General features: G+C 36.1%; 1 protein-coding gene across 1 annotated transcript in view; it reads left to right on the top strand.

The window, feature by feature from the left end:
* The first annotated feature begins 1305 nt into the window (after positions 1-1305).
* The window catches only part of luzp2 (leucine zipper protein 2), a 56365-nt gene continuing 35946 nt past the window's right edge, over positions 1306-21724 (top strand). Inside the window, exons 1-5 of the mRNA XM_068756717.1 lie at positions 1306-1339; positions 1683-1796; positions 2099-2231; positions 15211-15328; positions 18573-18643. Coding sequence (XP_068612818.1) covers positions 1306-1339; positions 1683-1796; positions 2099-2231; positions 15211-15328; positions 18573-18643 — 470 coding nt within the window. The remainder of the gene's footprint in view (positions 1340-1682; positions 1797-2098; positions 2232-15210; positions 15329-18572; positions 18644-21724) is intronic.

Genomic DNA, 21724 nt, shown 5'->3' with positions numbered 1-21724 from the left:
TTTCTGTGTTATTCAGTGCTTTCCATTTTTTTCTGACCAAACGGTACCACCAGCTTAGTCCAACAATGAAATTTTAAATTAGGATTAATCACGAATGCTGTTTTGTTCTCTGTCTTTCTATTTGCCACACTCCACTGAGAGTCCTTTACAAATTGCAGCGCTGGTTAGCTGGCAACATTCTGCTCTCGCCCCTCAGAGAGAAGTCAATAGGCTTAGCGCAATAATGGAAATAGTTTTACATTCATCACTCAGAAATAGTCTGGACTTCAGGTTTGTGTGTGTTATCTCCAGAAGATAAAGATTACATTACACATCACAATGTATAAAAATAATACTGTAGTAGTCCCTTCATGATGCTCACTAATATATATATATATAACTGTAGACTGCTGTATAGCAGTGCTTAGAGAGAATTCAGAAGGGTTGAATGCCATCTCCTATTCTTCGAGGCTCTCTGGGCTCAGATGCATGGCAGATGGACATTTTTAATCATAAAGCCTTCTTGGTTATTATATTTATTTACTTGACATCTGTAAAACGTCTGTGAGCTTTCTTAACCAGGGTGGTGCTGACAGATTCCCTGTGATGTTGACTCCCAGAAGCTTAATCATCTAAAAATCTGTGTTTGATGCCAGTTGTTAGACTTTCATTATCACTGCCAATGTTTTCTGAAATATTGTCCATGTTCTTATGCTTATCTGGGCTATGCAGGGTGTTTAAAACTTCCCCCTACCCAGCAAGGCATTCCAGCTCCTCCTGGGGGGTCAAAAGGGGCCCTCAGGTTAAATGAGACATACAGTATACCTCCAGCAAGTTCTGGGTCGACACTGGGATCCCTTCCCAATGTGACATATCCCTTCCAAAGAGACGTGCCCAGGAGGCGTCCTAGCTAGATGCCTGAGCCACCTCAAATGACTCTTTCTGTTCCATGGATGGCAGCTTCCCTCTGAGCTCCATCCAGATGTTCAAACTCCTCATAATATCTCCAAGGCTGAGCTCTGCAGCCCTACAGAGAAAATCATTTTGGTTGCCTCATTTCTTCAGTAACTATCCAGAATAATCATGAACAAAGGTTTGGCATGGCCAGTAGATATGCAAGAACTTTCTGACTGGCATTCCCAGTCATTCCAGTTCAACCTGGAAGAGTTTTTAAAGGTGCCAAACTTAGAAGTTTTAAGTAAGTGCAGTGATGCAGTGCAGTAAAAGAACTTGAGGTGGAAATGCAACGGATTGCGTTAGGGGAGAAAGAGCTGCACACGGAACAAATTAAGGTGGAAAAAGATGCTGAAATTCCATTGCGACAGCATGCGCCAAACCAGAGAAACAGAGTTTGATCTAGGTGAGAATATTTGTTTGGTACCTCCATTTAATGAGCAGGGCGTGACTAAATATTTCACATTGTTTGAGACAATTGCTCTTACACAATTCAGGAACAAGTTGGTGAGGAAATGCAGTGTTGAGGTTTGAACTCTGGTCCTGTTGGCTGTCCCGGGGGGGACGAACAAAATAAATTCTTCATGTGTTCCCCTTATAACACCACTAGCCTATCCGGAACCTCTGTGGATCATTAACACTGTGTAGTGTCTCTTATTGTGTTTTAACGTTATCAGTATAATCAATATAACTAAATGTTGTGCAATCTTATTGTTCTGTCAGCATGTAATAATGTTGTGGATTTCCAGATAATGTGGAAATTCCCTGCATGTCTGATAAATGTGGTGTTGGCGAGTCGTCTGGGCCCTGCGTCCGTTTAGCTACTGGTGTCCGGAAGGAGCTGTCCAGTGCTGAACCTGAAGGTGTCTTCCACCTTTGACTCGGAGGGGGGGGGATGTTCTAATTCTGTGGAATTACAGATCTTGCCTCCTTTTGTTGTTCTTTGGATCACACATATTCATTGTAAAGACAATGTGGTGGCTGACGCACTTTCTCAATCCACGTGGGATTCGCTGTGGATTTTTAGTTTGTTCTTCAAATGGTCTTGTTTGTGTTTCGTATTTATATTAGGCTTATTTTGTTTTGTGAGGAATAGATCGTACCTTCCTGGGTTTTTTTATATACCTTTTGTAATTGGGACGTTTTTGTATTTTGTATTCTGGAGCGCTGCCTCCCGCCTTCCTGCCTTCGGGCTCTAAGAAGTCGCTTACCTCGCTGACCGTTGCTCTGTTGCATTACCATTTGGCGCACATCTGCGCGCATGTTGCTCCAGTCAATCTTGGCACCACTGAGACAGAGTAAGGGGAATGTTTATTGACAACTCTCATACACTGATGATCATCTGTGAAATAAATCAAGGACATTAATCAAGATGACAAGCTTAACAAATTAAATATATGAAGATGTTCTAAACTGCTGTCATGCATCCAAGACTTATGCTCATCTAATAGAGGGATAAATCCACCCACTATGACTATGATTTTCAGAAAGATTTGCTCTTGTAAAGTCAGTCTCTGACTTGAATTTGACTGAAAGCATATTAAATTAAATGTATCATTATGCTGCAAAGTGGAAATATTGTACCTGACCTCACCTGTATCTGTCCAGTAATTTCTCATCGATATTTACTGCAGCACAATTTACATATTCAAAGACTAAAATTTGATAATCACAACGTAATTACTAATGTCAAAAAAGATTTGCTGATGAGTTTCGAAATCTCGAGTAGAAATAAAATGTTTATTTGTTTGCTGTAAGGTTTAGTAATTCAATGTTTCTATGATTTGCCTGGGATTTATCCATCTATGTCCCACAAGAGGGGAATATTTGTTGTTGATTTATGTAGTTATTTTTGCATTATTATTTTTGTCATCAGTAATTTTTTTCTATTGGGGGGCTTTTATCAACACATCAGCCCATTTTGAAGATCCAATTACTCCTCCAAACCTTTATTAAAAAATCAATACAATATATAAAAAAGATGAATAAAGAAAGCGATGTAACTAACACTCTGTGACTTATCAATCCAATTCCTTATCTTTAAACCCATGAAAAAAGGGGTGAGGGCTAACCCTAAACCAACACTCATTTAGGAGGAGTCTACAGGCTGATGAACGTAAAATCCAAAAGTGACAAATAAAGCATTCAGTCCCTGAATGTGGCATAAATTTGAGTCATTATCTGTTTCACCTTGTCACAGGCATCAGCTTCTTATCCTGTTGTCCTCAGTGTCCGAGCAGAATTTGTTCAAATGTTAATGTTCTTGGCAGCAAAGCCTTTCAGACTTATTACTGGCTCAGCTAGCATCAGGAGAGGAGGGCCAAGGACTCGTGGGCAGGTACAGCAGCCTTGAGTTCAGTAGCATTTCAAGTCCTCATCGTACCTGACAGCACATTACATAATGAGATTAAATGTTTGGTTTATGAAAAATGGTTCAGAAGAGATAATTACTTTCAAGCAATTTACTGGTAATTGGTAGAAATTTAGTGAGCATTAATTTGAAGAATTGGACTGAGTTTAATAACTAAATTTGAAATCAGAATGGATTTGGCTACATGTCACATATGAACTAAAACTGCACAACATTTTATATAACTGTACGATTAATTTGCATCTTCATTGTTAAAGGTATTAGATTATTGAAATTATTATTCAGGGAGATAATTAAGGCTTATTTTCATTACTGATCAGGTAATTATTTTGTCTGTAATCGAATAAAAGACAATATATATATATATATATATATAACAACCCAAGGAAAACACTTTCAAGATGTCAAAATAGTGCACAACCATAATTGTTTCTCAACATTTGACAAAAAAATGGTCACCTTAAAGTAAAAAGGTATAAAACTGAGAAAAATATAGATATTTTTGTAGATCAGTTAACTGACTATTTCAGTATTACTGCTGTTATTATTTTAGTTGTTGACTTTGTTATGTTTGATTTTAGTTTATGATCTTAGTTAGTTTGCATTATATGCATTAGTTTAAAAAAAACCACAGACAATATCCTTTTGTTTGAGAGAGTTACTATTTTAATATAACTATGAATGTTGATAACATGCAAGACTCAGATAAGTGAGTTTCTCTCAGCTATTCATTCAATGAGCCATTTCAACACAGCTTGGCCACTGGCCTATTTATGCCCTGCTCAAATTGAAAAATGCAGATGAGACATCATTAAAGACATGCCTGTGATGAGATTGTCTGTCGTGCCCAGCATGCAATTCTTCCTATATTTGTCCAATTTGAGAAGATAAATGGACCTATCAAACATACATCTCATTTATTACTATACACCATAGCAGCACATTGTCAGAGGGAGCAGCAGTAATATTGATAGGCTAAAGAGCTGTAAGGAAAAAAGGGCCACATTAGAGTCTAAGTAACATTGAAGAAGGGCTAATGTGCATAGTGTTGGCTATTCAGTCAATGCAGTTTTTCTCAAGGGATTATACAAGCAGTAGTTAGAATTTAAAGAACAAACTAAAGTTTTCATTGTCGATTAGGAAAGTAATATGCTTCTATCCCTTTTCAATTTACGGAAGCGTTTAGATAAACGTAGGAGGCACTGTGTTAAGGTCCTATTTGCCGTCAATCTAATTTAAAGTTTAGTTTAATATCTAAATGGCAGTTAAATAAGTTTCTTACACTAAAATTCTCCTTTTCCTGAACGGGTGCACCATGAAAGCAGATTTGTAAAAAATGTCCCACTCGGGAGGCATTCATGGCCTCAGATCCCTGCAGCACAGCTTGATAAATACCCTTTTAAAGACCTTTTTACGGCATGTCTGCCCTATGATACGGTTCACAGTAAAATGAGACAAAAAGGCAAGACAGAGGGCATGTCATGCTGTAAAAGTTCCCAGACATGATTTTAATTCAGGATGCTATTCATGTATGAGGCCAGCAGGTCTGTCACCTGACCTGTGAATAACCTGTGAGTTGAGACAGACAAGCAAACAAACCAACACCGGCGAGAATATAACCTCGTCTGCAGCGGCAATTAGCTTATTAATCAGTGCGTTCTTATTCACTTGTAGAGGCTATTAAAGAAGCCAATGATGGGGTTGCCAATAGCACTTATGCAGGAACATGCAAATATGGTAAGGGCATAACTATTGAAATAGGAATAATACATTTCCAGATTTTCATTGGTTTCCCTTGTGCATTCTTTCCCCATCATCTGAGGTGATGACCTCTATTAACCTCAGGTTGTTTCAGTTCTTTCTTAGACTGGTGGTCTTATAGGCATAATAGATCATTTTGGTCTCAGTGATGTAGCACAGTTCACAAAAAAACAGTACAAATGTCCTACAGAATGTAGTTGAATTTTATACTTAATGTACTAATAAGTGTAGTAATTATACTTTTGATATTAAATCTGTACAGGCTCCAAGAGCATCTCTACATTTTTCATGTAATAAAGCAATACATTTTATTCTACTGCCAGCTTATCACTTTTGATGGAATTTTACTGAACGTGACTGCAACGTATATTATCTGAAATCTGGCAGCAGCGCATACATTTTTTCATCCATCTGAATGAAGTAGTACATGTTGTCTCATCAAGGGTATCTCAGAAATAGAGTTTTATGCAAATACAATATGCTTTGAATTACATCCAAAGATCTGATGGATTATAAAACATCACATTTATCTGTGAAAAGCCATATGTAGAAAGCTCAATTAGCCCCTAAATAATTGTCATATCCCCTGATATGAGACAAAAAGCAGCTTGAAGCTTAAATGTGTGTAAAAAATAAAAAATAAAAATCACAGACTTGCATTTTACTATTTGTCGATTATCTGTGGATTATCTGTGGAAGATTCGTGGAACGATTCATAGCAACAGCATCTGAGACAAAATACCCAAAATGCTTCCACCCGATGGCACATTTAGAAAAAATAAAATAATTAACTTTCAGTAGTACTCCAGGATTTTATGTAATGTAATCTCTCAAATTTTGTATTATTTACTCGCATAAGTGATTTTTTAAAATGACATAAGCACAAAATTTACTTACAGTAATTCAAATAAAATATATAAGATGGAACAGGAAGGTATTTAAAAAGGTTTATCTATAAATAGGTACTCACTGTGAAATACTGCCATAACTTCTCCTGTTATCAGTTGATCTAAAAGAAATATGCATTTCCCATCATACACCTTAAAAGTGGATTGTCAGTAAGTGCTCTTGTCTGTCGAAATGACATAACCCCAATTGCCATATAAAGCGCTGCATTTACATCCTAGTTTTATATTTAATTGGGTTTTCATTATGATGTTTCTATATCATATGATGCCACTAATTATTGTATGCATTCCATGCCCTGCTAAGAAATCCAGAGTGCGAAGTCTGGTGTTTTACAGATGCAAAAACCTCAATACATTGCTCATAAACTTGAAATAAGACGTGGTTGTTCTCCAGGCACCACATTTTAACCATCATTCCATATTGACCTCTGAGTTGGTGTTTAACACTCTGTCAACACTTCCTCCTTTGCTCATAAGAATTGCCAGAACTACGAGGGCTTTGCCATTTGGATGTTAGCAAATTGACATTCCATGCTATCCTTCGTCCCAGGCTGCACAGCCAGTATTTTTGTTATGCACAAAGTTCAGTACTAACTACATTATAATAAATAAATAAAAAACAATCAGAGTTAATTCACAATAGAGCACATTTTGATCCTTCGTAAAACTGTTCTGTCATCGTCATAACAGATGTCTTGAACATTTACAATAACTCCCTGCAAATGTTTCAGCCATATCTATGATAACAGATATTTTAGTGAGGCACACTGCAGCAGAAATGCATAAGAATCATGCATAACAGACAGCAATGATTCAGAAACTACATAAATGGAAAGTCAAAATGGAATCATAATGTCTCAATTTAGGCGTTTCAGGCTGAAAATCCCCTCGTTTCAGGCAATCATCTCATTCTTTCCCATTCACTATCCACCAAATCCACTCTACACGCATGTTTGACTTTGCTTTGCTTCACTTCAGTCTTAACTGTGACCAGCTGGCTTGTGTGCGATCTTGGTTACCGTCAAGGGTGTAGTTGCTTCAACATACAAGCAGAACACTAATACATTTGATGAAAAGCCTGATGGGAGATTTTATTGAAGAATTGGTGAAGTGACAAGTCACAAAGCCAAGACAAAGAGGCATCGAGTTGTCTCCTATGCTCAGTCAAATACCAGAACTTGTGACGGTCAGTCTCCCTGAATGAAGCAATAGATTTAAATAGAGCCTCACCTACTCCAATTTTATAATCCAGCCATCCACATCGGAGTGGGTCACCAGCAAGGTAGTTAACCAGAAATCAAGTCACATCCGTCATCCAATTCTAAATTCTCCACCCCACCCTCCATCCCCTCCTTACTCCCCTCCGCCTGGCTTAAGTCGTCCTCTTTGGTTTTCCCTGAGTGACACTTGGAAGTTGGGGCGAGGCTTCACTGATTGCCCTTGATGTGAATCAGCTGCACCTGCCTGCTCGTTGTCACTTCCTGACTTTGTGACCATTTCCCAAATGGAGATTAAATGACACGGAGCCCCAAAGCTCCTGGTAGTACAATTATATTACAGCTCAAATAACTGTTGAATAACAGATGAGGAAAAACACTCAAAAGCTGTTAAAGGGTTTTTAACTACAACACAAATTAGTCTCATTCAGTGTACAGGACTGCTCAAATGTGTTATAATGGCAATAGATATGTCAGATCAGACCAGACTGCCCTACACATCTGTCTAGAAAGTTGGGTCGCATGATTTATATATTCATTTCTGGGAAGTGGGAAAAATGTGAAAAAAAAAACTCCTGTGTTGCAGTCTTTAGATTCCTCTGCAGATTTTCATGGAATAACATGCAAACAAATAGACCAACAGAAGCATCCCTGAAATAGGAAATTAGTTGAACAATCAAATCAAATCAGTGACTATTTTCATTAAATACAGAAGGAATTTCCTATTGACATGTTTGTTATTTGTCCTCTGTTATAACAGATTATCAGCTCGACCCATCAAGCAATTAAAGGATTTTGAATTTGTGATGAAATTGTTGGACTGTTTCCTGACACGTTATAGACCAACCAATTAATTTCAGGAAATTATACAATTTATGTGTTTGTATATTTTATATAATACCAATAATACAATAAATACTCATCTTATCCTGCATAGCAAATAAGTAATAAATGGCTAACACTGTTGTGTTGCTTGCATGAATTCAACATTACGGATTTGTGGCGTTAATGTCCTGAGGACATTGCCTTTGTTGTGACACAATTTAATTCTTGTAGCATTCTCCCTCAAACAGAGGAAACAAAGTGGGATTAGATGCAGTTCAAAAATGTCTCTGAGGATAGAGGTGAGGCTCTCCAACACAAAACAGATCACTTTATCGTTAGAAAAAGCCTCCAGCACTGATATCTGGAAGTATGCTATTCATAGAAAACAGACAAATATCAGCTCAACCCAGCTTCATTATAACTCAACAATTGCTCCAGCTTGAAATATGGTGTTGCACCGCTTTGAAAAGCCAGGATGGACAGAATTACATTAGTTAGACTTAAATCCCAGATTGATTTTAAACCGGCAACCATGACATATTCCTGGATTGTTTTCAGGGCCTTAATTTAAGTGCTATATTGATATATGTAGGTCTGTGGGTGGGACATTCTACTGTGAAAGGACAGAATGCTATCAGCATCAAACGTCGAGTTGTGCGGATGTCAGCTGGTTGCCATATACTGTATACCGGTATATATATATATATATATTCTAATAAAGGAAAACAGATATAAAGTGTATATAGAAATAGCCAGAAAACAACGGCTTTGACTTTGACCTGGTTAATGTTATATCAAATGCAGCTTTTCCATGCTCATATTGTGATTTAGAGAGTTTCATGTCTATGAAATGACTCGGCTTTTACACGACAACAGATAGAGCAGAATGGATTATCTGATGAGCTCGACTGAGGCAGAAAATAGGGAAATGCTCTGAAGATTGTTCTTGTTGTGTATAGCTACAGAAAAAACTGAAGAAGAATCAGATAAAGTTAGATGATGACGATTATCATTATTATTATCATGTTAGCATTATACTGTCTTTGTTTTTTTTAGGTATGATTTTAATAGTTTTTCATTTGCTTTAACTGCTTAAATTGGAACTGTCCATGCTTTATAACTTATCTATATTGCACTGAAATCTATTCTGATGTTGCGTACTTACACTATCTTTGTCAAAACAGTTTTCTTTCCAAGTGCTTGGAGAGAATTATACTATTAAATGTCAAGGGAAAGTAACTGGCATCTACTTATGGAAATGCCTGCAAGTAACATTGAATTATTAATCCAATACGTTAAGTATTTCTATGTCAATGCCTTGAACCTCCTTTGGTGGAAATTACATAATTTAAGTGATTAACAAATTAGAAGGACTCACTTTTAAATGATGGGAAAGTGGAGGGATCCGATCTAATTTCCATCCTGCATTTCAATGCCACTGTAACTTAAAGTCAGTTGCCCAAATATAACCTGAAAAAATGCTGGGCAGTTAATATGATTAAGATCCTCCAAGGTAATAATCAAAGTGACAATAACGTCAACATGCACAAAAACATTTGAGACAGGAAATGCATTACTTTTCAGCACACTCTCAATTCCAATCTCATCATTTACAACTAACAGTAAAATATGCAGAATGTGTGTATTTTCTGTTCATGTGTAAAATTGGTTTATTTAATTTTTTTACTTAATTTATCTAAATAATAAAATATTTGAATGTAAAATGCTCTGAGGTTAATTATGTTGTACATCAAGTAAAATTATATTATCAGATTGACATTTTATTTCAAGTATTTAGAACCATTTAATGATTGTGTTTATCAGCTTTATCATGATATGCATATGCAATTTTCAGATCATTATTTAAACTGCATTAGATGTTTTAAAAAAGGTTTATTTTTACCAGGTGTTTACTTGTGTAGTTAATTTAAGAGGAGATTATTTTCCAGAATCCGCAACATGGGGTTTGCCACAGCATCAGGGGCATTCCATTGTGAGTATGCTTGTCAAAAACATAAAATTGCTTACACTCATATTAAAGAAATATGTCATCAATGCAAAAAAAGGAGAATTTTTGCCCTAACAAATATGTCTTAATTTTGTTATGGCAAAGTGATCAGAACTATCTACCAAAACAACATTTATTCAGAAAGATTTTCAACACAAACTCTGGAAATCATTTAATAAATGAGAGGTTTTGAGTACAATAATATTATAATAAATTAATAAATCACATTTTGAAAATAGTCTTCACTCCTTAAGAAATCAATCAATCAATCAATGCTTTCTAACGGTTACATATTTTTTAAAATTCTAATGTTATTCAGCAGATGTTGATCTTGAGACACAAATTTGCCCCCTTGGCCATCAATTGTTTCATCATTACCCCCCCACCCATGATTTAATACCAGGACTCCCCCGACATGCACACAGGGGGGAGTATGCACACATACTCCCCCCTGTGTGCAATGTTTAAAAAGCGTTGGTAAACATGAGTGATTTTTGTTACCGGATGTTGGATGGTGGTCATGCTCTGCTAGAGAAATGTATTAATTCAATGACAGGCTCTGGGCAGTACCACTTACTGTATTTATTTGCCAAATCATATTTGTATAATTAATCCAGTCTGAAATTGGAAGTAGAACATCAGCAGCTGTCTGGCTATAATGTGCATGACGGCAAATAAATGGCCTTTATGCGCAGTAGCTGTTGGTGCCTGCTTCTATTGTTTTGGAAAATATTTTATATATAATATATTTTTACATTGATCCAATCATTGTGTGGCGCGATGTTATGGATAATGCTGGTACCTCAGGGCACTATATTTTATTTTCAGGATATCTGTCAGTAGAACCTCATTATCTTTTGCTAAATTAATACAAGTTGAGAATGTGTTCAGTTGTTTGTCATTGTGGATGGCAGATGTTTCAGTAATACATTTTCAAAGCACACATCCAAAAAAAATACAGGCAGCAAGAGAGGCACTCGCTCAGAATGCAAAGTAAATCATTTTGTTTCCAAGAATACATACAATAATGTTAAATGAATTATTCTTTATTTTGGTGATTGGATTATGTGTGTAGTCGACATGTGGCATGAATGATTGATAATGCTCATGTTTCAGCTGTGGCTGGGTAATAAAATATCAGGTCTGGGAGTGGAGAAATCCTTCCATTTGCCCTTGCCTGAACTGTAGACAGTCTCGACATTTTCCTAAATTTGCAAAACAAGTTCATGTTGGGTGGGCGGGCATCAGTTCACTCAACCTGCTCAATCACTGAGATATCTCAGTATTGTTTTGCTGTAGCTAATTGTCTCCTTAAATCTCAGCTGTTCTGCTTTACACTGCAGGGTCAGCCTTTGTGTAACTCTAGGATCGACTTTGACTGCAAGAGTAAAGAAATATTTGTCCTCGCCAACCAAAAAAATAAAATATATGATGCCGCCCCCACAGTCTATGGCTTTTTGACGGGTTTCATGAAGATAGCCAGGGACTGATTTTCAAACTGCAGATGTCTGAAATGAAATATTTCATTATCACCACTGCTTTATGGCCATGTGCTGGGTGGTGTCGTTTCTGATTATCAGCCTTTCTTGTCAAGCCTTTTATTCCTTTTTATCACACTTCTCTGTCTTCAAAAAGGGGACATTAGTGTGAAAGGGGGATGCTGAAGCACTGCTTGTTATGAGGTTAAAGTACAATCATGCAGCTGTTACCATTTGCTTGTGGTAATGAACAATGCAGAAAGTGTACTGGGTAGAAAGAATCCCAAGCTTTATCTAAGGACCTTCTGATAGAGATGTTTCTGTGTCAGCTGAACTCAATTATGGGTTTTATTCATTTCACAGATACCCAAGGGCCTATTCCATTGGGTAATGAATAATATGGCAGACAGGGAAGAATCTCTAAGCCCATCTTCTCCTGTTGCATGAACTTGCAATAAATTTTCCAGCCAGTTCCATATGGTGGCAAGCAATGTGTGGGACTCAGTATGCCATGTTATTTATTTATTTCCTAGGTGTTGCTTTTCTATCTGTGATTTATGTGTTATTGTGTATGATCTGCTGTTGGGATCTATGACACAGAGGGGGCAGGGTTTTGGAACATGGCCCAGGCTGAAACGAAGCCATGAATTTAAAATTATGTGGCAGCACTGGGCTTTATGCATTGGCATTTTAGGTATTTTTTCTTGATTTATTTTTGCATCTACAGTAGCAAGCGAGGAATGATTAATCAGATTTTCTTAGAAAATCAATTATTGTCAAAGGTAAAATGGGGAGTAAATGAGAGCTACTATTTAGCAGTGAATTGTTTGGCTTAATCAAGGGCATATGCTTTGCTTCAATCTGTTGCTTACATTTGGAATTTATCACAATTAATTACCGGTAGTTAATTCATAAAGAAGTAAGATGAGAAAATTATTTTGATCTTTCAAGTTTAATCATGGAAGGAAAAAGTAAAAACCTATTTAATGAAGAATGTTTTTGATTTGTTGAATTTGTGTCATCATGATACAGATTTTAGGCATTAATTGAATTTATTATGTTGGTTTATGTTTTGAAAGACACATTCATCATCTGACCCAATTTTGGGGGTAAAACCCTTTAAAATTTCAAAATTCTGCAAATGTTTGCACACAACATTTTTAAGCAAACTTTCCACTGTTAATATGTTGTTTTCAGTCATTGAAAATAAGGCAGCACAAGTTTTTGACATTTTGTGTAGGCACTTAAAACAATGAAAAATGCAACAATCATTTGAGAGGTGATTAAGTATGTGTCCATATTTTTTAAGAATCATGTACAAACTAGAATATTATGTGTATGGTAAAGCAACCTCTCTGCGTCCCTCTTACTAAACCAAGACATTTGGACACAGATTTTACAGTCTTCTACCAGAGCTCCACTGATGCTCTGCAGAGAGAGAACTATCTCTGCAGCACTATAACAATCAGGCCTATAGGGTAGAGTGTTCAGGCAGAATCCCTCCTCAGGAAAAGTCACATTAAAGCCTGCCTGAGGTTTGGCAAAAGGCATCTGAAGGACTCTCAGTCCCTGAGAAACAAAATTATCTGGCCTGATGAAACAAAGATTGAATTATTTGGCCTGAATGCCAAACGTCATGTTTGAAGGAAACCTGGCACCACTCATCACCTGGCCAATACCGTCCCTGCGGTGGCGGCAGCATCAGGCTGTGGGAGCGTGTTTCAGTGGCAGGAACTGGGAGGAAAGTCAGGATAAAGGGAAAGATGAATGCAGCATTGTACAGATATCCTGAGGCACAGACTGGGGCAAAGGTTTATTTTCCAACAAGACAACCAAAAGCACACAGACAAGATAACAAAGGAGCGGCTTTGGGACATGCCTGTGAATGTTCTGGAGTTGGCTAGCCAGAGCCCAGACTCAAAAAACGATTGGCAGTTTTGAAGAGATCAGAAAATATTGTGCACGCTCCTCATTATTTATAGAAATAATATGTATAATTTTGAGGAAAGAAAATAATTTAATCCATTCTGGAATTGGACTATAACTTGGACTCTGTGAATACTTTCCAGATGCACTGTAAATCAGCAAATGCATCTTGAAGAGTGAAATCGGATTGTTCTTTGTGCAATTCTCAAGGTGTTAATTTTCTCAGTCCCAGGGTGCAAATTTCTTTAAACATTTGGTTTTTTCTTCAAAGTAAAATAGGCCCAGTGAGGCTCACACAAGTGCAGCAGGGCCATTTAATACAATAGTCTGATGCACATTTTGCACTGGCCTAAGATAACCAGCTCTCCTTTTAATACTTCATTCCAGATCTATTATTAAGATTACATTCTGACACTGGTGCATGACCTCTTCTTGTTATGTGTTGGCTGGTGGGTGGTCTATTGTACAGACACTGACAATTAGAATACCTGAGGGGTCATCAAAATAATGACATTCACAAGCGATCCATGGCCTAAAGGCTCTTTTAGTAACAGCATAATTCAGATATAATTGTGTTTATACCCCTCCCAGAAGAGCTGCTGCTGTTCTTGTGTCAGTAAAGAGGATGTCAGATTAAATGAAAAATATATTTTTAGATTTGTGTCAGGCAGTGAAAAGTGGTAATTCTTAGCTCCTTTTCTCCGATCTTTATTAAGAGAAATCAGGTTGTTGAATATGAGGCCAGCAGCTGTCACATGCAAGCTTTTATTACTTCCACCAAGAGTGTCATGCTTTCTGCCATTTGTTTGTTTGCATGTCAGTATTGTATCACAAAAAAAACTACTGCTCAAGTTACCCTGAAACTTATCGGAAGGATGGGTCATGGACCAAGCAAGACAACATGTAATTATCAAGTGGATGTAAGTCACAGGGCAGAGAGAAATTATGACATTTTGTCAGAGTGGGAATTGTTAGTGGGCTGCCCACCTCCAGTCCTTAAAACAACCATGACTAAGATGGAGCAGCGAAGACAGAGTTTATGATAGTTGCTGGGCTTTTAGCCTTTAGTCTGTCCTCACACCGTGGTTATTGGCTGGGGGGCTACAATAATAAAGACAAGAATAAAATGAATGTACCCACAGGGTCTCTACAGATACCGATACACCGGTCTCATTGGTTACATGCCGAGATTTGGCAGTGACACTAATGCTCAGTTATGCACAACCATACTTTGACAACATTAAAATGATTGTCAAAATATCTAAGCAAACATTGTGGTTGCGGTTCCAGCTTGCCATAAAATAGGAAAGCTTTGTCTGAGCGAGATATGTATGCATCTCTAATGGTATTTGAGGTTTGTTTTTTTTGTACCATGATCTTCATTTTGCCAGGTTTATAGCACACCACTCAGTGGGAATTGTATTGTCACTATGATAAAAATAGCAAAGACAGTCTTTATAATCACTATAGTTGGTGAAAACCTGCTTTAAAATAACATCTCTAGAAGAAGCTAAGTAGTAGACTGAGACTTTACAGAGACTTCATTCAGTTATAGTTCAGTGAAAATCAGACATTAACAAGATTGATGGATGATTTAAGATTTTTCATTCTGTAATGTTTTTCTTTCGGGTCTATATTAGTGTGCTCACTTACAGCTCTACCCAATAGTACTTTTAATCTGCTTTGAAACACCTATTTCTCCCAGGGGTTGTGATAAAGACTGAATTCTCTGCTAGTGGCACACATTTAATAATAAAATGTTGCAATGTCGTTCTCTCAACAGACAAAGCTATGACGGGTTGGAAAAGAAGCTAAAGGAAGTCTTCAATGAAAGGAGCAGCATTCTGCACCATCTCTCCAAGACATCAAAGCAGCTGGAGAGCATTAAAGGCAACCTTCAGGTTGGAAGCTTCTGTCTGAGAGAAATGTTTGAAGGTTTACTTGGCCTGCAGTCCTGGGCCACATGCCATTTTCCAACCTCTTCTTTCAGCATCAGATGATTCTTACGTGACCTGAACCTACTTATTGTTAGTTTCTTTGCTCAATAGCAACTACCGGTAGATGTTAATTTTAATGGTCCAAACATGATTTAGTCCCCAGAAGGATTGTTGCTAAAGTGTTGTGGTGTATTTGGTTGAGATGTTCCCAGATGCATTGCTTGTTATATTTGTGTTATCTCAACAAAAATTAAATTAAAATTAAACTTTGGGTGTCAAAAATGACTGATTTTAACAAACAATTTCATTGATTTGATTATAATAAAACTACATTTTTGCTAAGAATAAATGCGATATCAAATGTTTTAAAACTGTGAATGAATGAATGGATTCACATGAGACCGTGAGGTTGGTGATGGTGATGATTAAGCTTCTAATCTGTGTGCATACAAAGATATCTGTTGGTTTCACCATGTTGGACATTTTATTGTATTTTTTAAGTCATGCTCCTTATTATACTGTCAGTAATATTATTCACTGAGGGCACAGGTTGGTGAGATTTTAAATGGTGTGTTGTTGAATAAATTATTATGAAGGCATAATATATAATCTACATAAAACACAATCAAGTCAACAGGGACATGCAGTATTTATTTCCCTGTTAGTATTTCTGGAAATATTTTTTTTGAGTAAGTGTCTCTCTATTTTTAAGGAGTTGCTCGTAGGTGGAGGTTGGAAACCCTCATAATTAAGCTCAGTGTTACTGAGCTTCAATCAATGACAGTATACTTATGCCTCAGTTTTGCCTGAGCAGAGCTCTGTGCTTTAATTGGCAATAATAAAATTAAAAAAATCTGTACGTTTCCTGATAAACGTTTTTAACAAGACAAGGCAATTTAAAACAAATGGAATTCCTTCTGCAACAATTGTGGATATCCCTTGCCATCCATGGAATTACTGATTTCTGACACACAAGGGGACTTCCTCATGCCAATTGAATCCTCTCCCTACAATGATTTTAAAGAGTTAATAGAAACAACTGCACATTATCTGATCAGCCCTTCCCTCTAGATGTGTGCCTGCCCTCTTTAAGATGGCATGTGTTCAGTCACATCCAAATGGGCCAAAATTGGAACTGGCAGACATGCAGAATTTTTGTTCTGTTTCTCAGTTGGTTTGCATTCAATAGAATGTCAGAGAGAGTAGTTAAAGGCAATACTTATCAATAAGATGTATTAATGATGGGTGATTTTTTTATTATTATAGCTGTACGATCTTCTGTGTGATTATATTATTATTGGCTTCTGACATGGCAGCGTGCTCTGTGCTAGTGCTGCTACTTATGGCAGCCATAACTGCTGAATTAACATTTCTTAATGAGAGTCTGAGGAACTGAGCAGGAATTGGTGACATCACACTGATATTACCTGAAATACAGGAAATCATGTGAATCCAGGATTTTAAACTGGCATCACTTGTGGACTGTCAGGAGGATCTTTTCTGGGCCCAGTTGCACATTGGACAGATGGACCATTTCACTGCTTTGCTGATGATGCACCGATATAGAAGAACTGAACAATCCTAACCAGACTGTTTTGTAGAGAAAAAAACCCCACAGGGAAGACTAGCCAAGCTTGAAATATTTCATGAGAAGATGCATGATCAATTTTAATGAACATAAAAAGAGCTACATGATTTTTGTCTCCATTCTTGGACAGGAGACAAATTATTAACTTATTTCAATTTAAGTGTCACTGCACTGGTTGACCATCAAATGTGTAATATATTTTTAAATTGTGTTCAGTGTCTATAATATAATTCATGATTTTGCACTAATCACTAACACCAACAATTAATACTGTAAAAAAAAAATTTTTTAGATAAAATTACTCAATTAAGTACAGAAAAAAGGTGGATTGTATCAAAACAAGAAGATTAATATGTCAGATTACTTGATTATGTAAAGGAAACTAAAAACACAGTGTGTCAGGTACAGTCAGATTTATTTAATTCACAAAGGACTTGGTTGACTGTGGGAAGGTAAACCGCATCCTTTAACATGGATTTTTCTATTCATATAATTATGCTTGTCTGTGTGTGTGTGCGTGTGTAGAATAAAAATGTACCTACAGCATTACAGTTTGACGTGAGTGTGATTAACCAAACATGCAAATGACTGCATTAAATGGCAGAATAATTACAGCACAGCGATTATGTAAAAGAAGGTCAATACGGCAATCCAGTGAACATTTTAACATTTTTTATTTTGACTTGAATGTGGGATCATCAATTATCATCATATTCAATTTAAGACATTTATTATAACTGAGGTTTGCAATGCGTAACTTCGGGCCAATTTTAGTGTGAAATTAAGGGGCTGATTTATAGCGTGGAGAATAAAATCCTTCAACAATCTCCAGTATCTCAAAGCTGTACTTCAGGCTATGTTATACACCAGACCTTGATTTTCGATATCTTTCATATTGAACTTCTCTTAAGCACCTGAACTCGCAGCTCACAGTTCTCTGGTGGCTTGTTGACAATCTGTAGCCTGCATCTGGTATTTTGAAGTCTTGCATGCAAAATGTATTTAGCAACAGGAAGCCCATTTTCAGGCACTTAAACAATGCTTGCAAATATACCGTATATTTATATATTTTTAACCTTAATAATATAATTCTGTTATAGTAATTCTGTCATTCCTCTATGACATAATGTTCACATCACTGAATATTAACATTGGAAGAATAAACAAATGTATGTAATACTGGGAATAATATAGAATTCCATTATGTTTAACTGCACAGTTCCAAATGAATTTGTCTGGAGTAAATACACCTTCTCTTTAGCTAATTTAACTTTTCTAGTTCTTCAGCATAAGTGTGCATGAGGTGACAATTTGAAACAGGGTTCATGGAAATGTGTTAATTTCCACAGATATTACATTCAAGTAAAATTTAACAAAGCTGTCGCTCCCTTTAAGTCTTCATTTTTGGAGTCTTTTTTCAGCTCATTAAAAACTAAAAATATGTTGAAGGGCTTATGTGTCAATGAGAGACCTCACTAATCCTTAATTACCCATCAGGCAGATGCTTTGACGCCAGTGCATCTCAGGTCCTTTGTGGGCGTTTTGAAATGTCGTTTGTCAGCTGATGTGCAAAACTGCCTCCTTCTTGGAAAAACAGAATGTCTTATTTTCTTTTTTTAGTCGCTGAAAAATGATGACTCAGTCACCAAGAAGGACGTGCAGAGGATTCTGGAGCTCAGCCACAAACAGAGGTAAAGTGGGGCGTCGTGAATGACTCACATGAGAGTTGCCATTTTGACATTGTCTGATGTGAACATTGGTAACGATTGAAGAATTTATCAAAAATGATAATGATGTTGGCAGGAAAGATGAAAATAGATGAAAACGACTTTTATTCATTTTATTATTATTATTATTATTATTTTTAATTGATTTGGTTACAGAAACTAGTTTGCACTGAATCAAAAAATATATATTTACATTACGTCAAAATCAAAATTTTGGTAATTGATTACTTAAATTCCTTTATGTACGTGGATGGATGGATGGATATGTTTGTTTGAGGTCTAAGAGCTCAGAGTGTCATGTGATGTAATCCACAATAAAATACATGATTAGCTGTTTCAATTAATCTGTGGTCCATTTTGTATGCTAATTATCTTTAGCTACTCACTGAGTTCTTCAGGAACGTCTCAGTTATTCTCCACATTAAGCAGCCCTTCACAGATCTTACTGTTGAAGATCTATAGCACAGGTTCATGTGTTTCTCCGTAAAGCCTGCAATTACATGTTTATTCTCATCTGATTTTTTAATCCTCTAATTTTGCAAGAAGAAGTCCCCAACACATCTCCCATAGCAGGATTTTACTCATATAAAATTATATTTTCACTTAACATTTTTACATAAATGGAATGATTTTAAACATAAAACAAGCACAGGCATTTAGCTAACCATTTCACATCTATTTAATCTTTAATCATGAACAAACTATTCAAATGCAGATTTAAAAAAAAGGCAACACAAAGTTGATGCAATAAATTAGCAGCCATGACCAACATGAACCGATAGCATCCTTACTTTATCAGGGAGGGACTTTTTGTCAAGTAAGATTGATGATATTACATTTAAAACATTATGATCACATTCATTGATATTATAAGTGTTCAGCTAATGCTGTCTATTTCATCCGGACAGTGTCAAGTCTAATTTGACTGGCTGTGATTTTGATGCAAATTCCTCATTGATGATGTTTGGTCCATTTCAAATTGGGAAATACAGTATCAGTTGTGACATCACCAAAAGTGAAAAGGTGTGCTAATGGGAAACATTCTAATAATAATGTAGTTAGAATAACATTTCTTGATAACATTTACGCTAATAATATTGCTAATACAATTTCAGGGCATTTAGAAAGAGGCTCATTCACTGCTAAAGATGCAGGTTATTATTAGGATTTTGACTCTTTGTAGAGATGATAAAGCACAGTCCAGTCATGAAGCCTACCTTTTCATGTAATTTTTTTTTTCATTTTATGTAAAACCAGATTAAACAGCTATAATGTGTTGATTTTATTTCTCCAAGCAAGCTAGAAATGTTTTCATAAAATGGTTTACCATTTAAGGTGTCTGATTAACATTGTGTGTAATGATACTTTTAATGATTAGGAGTCACTTGTGGCTGCCATGATCTCTGAAATGTCAGCCAGATTGAAGTCCAACCCCCTGTGTGCAATATCTTGAAAGTCAATCAATAGTCCATCGCTAGTGCGTGACAGTTCTTCAACTTAAAAAAAATAAAATAAAAAATATATATATACACAATCCATAAAGAAGCAGCTTCCCTCATTTTATTTTGTGCTAGTATTAGTGTGCAGCAATATTTCTAAAGTACCAACCCACCTTTGGAGTTCCACACATGCCGAGTGTGATTACCAGCTGATTCCATCATAGCAGCTGTCGACAGGTGATTCATTGCGAGTCCTGTATTTCTGGCAACTCCAAACAGCAATTTGATTGCTTTCTCAAAGTAATTTTGCTACAAACTTTAATGCAATAAAAAGTTTAACGTCAGACTGACTAAAAATAGACTACAAATACATACAGCACTGTTATTGTATAATTGAGCATCGTCCTGCTGTCAGTGTATTTGTATTCAGCATGATCATGTCAATAACATTTGTTGAACATTTTTCTGATAGGTTGCTAATTTGTTTTACCTGATTTACATATTTATTTTATCTTATTTGCACATTATATGAAAATAAATGAAGCAGTATAGCAATTGCTTTTTTAATTTTTCATGTGGTGGAAATTTTGCCAAAAGACAGGACAACTGATACAAAAAATCTCAGAGAATATAATAATAATAATAATAATACATTTTATTTATATAGCGCTTTTCTGAGAATATGATTTCTATATACCGGTAGCTGCTTATAGAGTACATGCCTATGCATTTCAAACAAACATTGAGCTTTGTTTCAAATATACTGTTGTTTGGTTGCGCTATTTGACTGCAACCAAATCATATATTTTTTTTAATTACAACTATGGTTGGGAATCACGGGAATCATTACCTTAAATTTAGAAGAACTACCTTTTGATTTGATTTCTGAAAGTGCTTTTTAAAAAAAATGACCCACATCAGTTGCTGCTTGAATCATATAAAAGAGGCCATTGCTGTTATCTGTACACAAGAGCATCAAGCAGCACTGAGATAATCAAGGCATTTTACTGTGTCAAAGTTTACATTTAACATATTTTCTCACAGTACCATTCTTCATAGAGACTCTTTCAAATGCTGATTGTTTACTGCATAATATAACATTATGAACACATACCATGCGTTATTTGTGCATTCACCAACTGACCCAGACCCCGGGTGTTTGTTAAACTGTGCATGATCTTGCATACTATACATCTAAAGACAAATTAGCTGCAATGGAACATTTACATTTAAACTGGGTATGACGATGAATATATAAAAGAAATAAAATAAAAATAAATGCCAAACAAAAAAAATGTCTGCTACTATAGAAGAAGAAAAGAGAGAAAATTAACATTGCATTGAATCACATTTAAATATTCAACAAAGACCTCCTCAATTTCCCCAGTGGGACTGCCAGTGTGGTATTAATGTTATGGCATCATTTACACCCACATTAGAAACTCAGATTGAGACTATGCACCATTAATATATCTGCTTCTTTATTCTTAAATTTGCTTGAAAAAATATTATTCTCTATTACGATTAATAGTCTCTACACAAACCAGTCTTTGTTAGATTACAATTTTCGGATTATAAACAAACTGGTGTGATTTTAACTTTGTCT

Source organism: Brachionichthys hirsutus, unplaced genomic scaffold, assembly GCF_040956055.1.
Source record: "Brachionichthys hirsutus isolate HB-005 unplaced genomic scaffold, CSIRO-AGI_Bhir_v1 contig_200, whole genome shotgun sequence".
Classification (NCBI taxonomy): domain Eukaryota; kingdom Metazoa; phylum Chordata; class Actinopteri; order Lophiiformes; family Brachionichthyidae; genus Brachionichthys; species Brachionichthys hirsutus.
Note: the sequence above shows the minus strand (reverse complement) of the source record. Positions and strands in the feature narration are given on the sequence as shown.